Consider the following 2,369-nt stretch of genomic DNA (forward strand, 5'->3'; position numbering starts at 1 on the left):
GTGGCTTTCTTTGACCCGGTCTGTTCATTTCTACATGAAAATATGATCAACATGCTCATCTCCCTTCCTAACATTATGTTTCAAATAAATCAGGGACCACTCTCTAAGGATGTGAATTACCTACAAAACTCATAAGTGACTCACAGAGACTACATTGCCTGAAAACGGATTTTTTTCTCCACCACCCCTGGCCAGTCTATTCTTTATGCAGTGGGGACATTACTTTATCAGAGGAATGACAAGGCTACCCGCTAAGGCATGTTCACATATCTTATGATTTCAAGCCAGGTTCTTTTCTTGGAAATGTATTGCTTTCGATTGAAATTCACACACTTGAAGACTTATCTGTAATATCCAGATTGTTTCAAGACCTGGTGTTTATTATTGAATAAATTCTGAAATGCTTTAATGAAAGTATTAGAAAAACTTCAATTATATGAGTATTTACAAGATAATGATGTCTCATTACAGTATTATTATGAATTATTGTTTATATTAAAGAAGATGGTCAACTTTTCCTGTTTACCATTCCTTGTGACTCATACATTTTTTTTAGGACTGTGAGGGGGGTGAACGAATTGGCAGCTGTACCTTGTAGAAGTACATACAGTCTACATATTTTTCATAAGACAAGGAGGTCTTATATTCCTTCTCCAGGAAAAGCAGAGCCTGGGTACCTTGGGTAACTTGGGTACCTTGGAGTTGTGGCTCATGAGCAGAAAGGGGCTGACAGTTGGGAAACACACAGACACGACTGCAGTGACATTCACGAGGATCAAGCTGGGATTATCAAAAAGACTCATAACAAGTTGAAAGATGGAGGAGAGGGTGTAAAAATAGACAAAGGTGCTCACCAGAAGAAGGATAGTTTTGGTGGCTCTGGACTCCGGGGAGGATGCAGAAGAAGCATTGGTTCCTCGAATATGTTGGACTCGCTGCTTGTGCCTGTACAGGATGAAAACCATGGAGCTGCTGGCCCAGAGCATGAGCCCCAGACATAACACATCAGGGAATGATAACAACAGTCCATACAGTGAGTCGCTAGTTTTGTCATGACGAACCGAAGAACAGTATCCAAAATCTTTTTTGTTTGTGGTGTTCTTATCATTCAATGTGCTCGTTAAGTAGATAGGAAAAATGATATTCACCAGCATTTGCAGGACCCAACACAGGAAAATAGAGGGGAAAATGTATTTGGGTGCTTTAACTTTAAGCTCTGCCCACCTGGAGTTCCCAGGGCTGATGGTGATGGCCTGGTAGACGCTCAAGATGCAGATACTACCAATGGACACTCCCCTCCCCACTCTGTGAAGAAAGAGAAGAAGTTTGCATCCAATGTCACTGAGGAAATGTTTCCGCCCAAATGCTGCCACGGTCTGGGGGACTCCTTTACAGAGTAGGGCTAAGAAGTTGGCTACAATCAGGTGCTTATGAATGAAATCTGTGGACCTCCACCTGTACTCAGTGAAGGAAAGGATGATATAATGACAAAGAAGTGAGAAATTGCCCAGGATTCCAACGGTAGTCTGTGTTAAGAAGATCAGACCGATGGCCAGATCCCATTTGACCATTCTCTCTGGTCCTAGTCACTGACAGTTGCCTTCTGGGCTAGAACTTCCTGCATGGAAATATGAGACATAGGCAACATGTATCACGTCAGCTGAAATCCACCATGTTCTGCTTTCCATTCCTTGCCCATGGATATGTCTACTTGAGGTCTTCTTTTCCTAGCAGCTTCTGAGGGCTGAATGCAGAACTTTAAAGAGCCGTATTATAAAATCACTCCTGTGAGGGCACTCATATGAGAATTTCTTCATGGTCCACAGTCTATGAGGTTGGCACTACTGTGGCTGTAGTTAAAAGGTGAAGAAAATAGACACACAGAGAGATTAAGTATTTGTCCAAATCTACTCCTTCAGGCTGCGTGGGGGCTGGGAACCAATTGGGCTAGAAACAGTGCCCTGAGCCTCCATGGCCTGCTAGACATCTAGTTAGCTGTGTCCATCCAATAATCCAGATCTGTAGTTAGTTTTGATTTGACACCTTGTGGTTGATTTTAGAGTGGTGGTATTGTGCAATTTTTATTACAAGTTTGCATTAATTTCTAAAGCTTTGTTCAACAGGATAATATCAATTATGGGTGAGTCTTAAATATCTTAGTAACCATGCATGCATTCTGGTAGTAGCATACGTCTGGAACCTGTCCCATGGCAAGTAATGTGTAGTGGATGCAAAAGGGGGTTAATATTAGGATGGCAAGAGGAAAGATTCATTTGCTTTTATGTGAGGAAGCCAAGTGTAATGGTAGCAATCACAGGAATTGTTGAATTACCACACATAATTCCACAAACTTTGGACATAAAACACTA

General features: G+C 41.7%; 1 protein-coding gene across 1 annotated transcript; it reads right to left on the reverse strand.

Annotated features, from left to right (window-relative positions):
• Positions 1–611: 611 nt before the first annotated feature.
• LOC125153796 (vomeronasal type-1 receptor 4) lies at positions 612–1,649 on the reverse strand. Its single transcript, XM_047837313.1, has one exon. The coding sequence runs from the start codon at positions 1,569–1,571 to the stop codon at positions 612–614; it is 960 nt and encodes a 319-aa protein (XP_047693269.1). The 5' UTR covers positions 1,572–1,649.
• Between the last annotated feature and the right edge of the window lie 720 nt (positions 1,650–2,369).

This window comes from Prionailurus viverrinus, chromosome E2 (assembly GCF_022837055.1).
Source record: "Prionailurus viverrinus isolate Anna chromosome E2, UM_Priviv_1.0, whole genome shotgun sequence".
NCBI classification, from domain to species: Eukaryota; Metazoa; Chordata; class Mammalia; order Carnivora; family Felidae; genus Prionailurus; species Prionailurus viverrinus.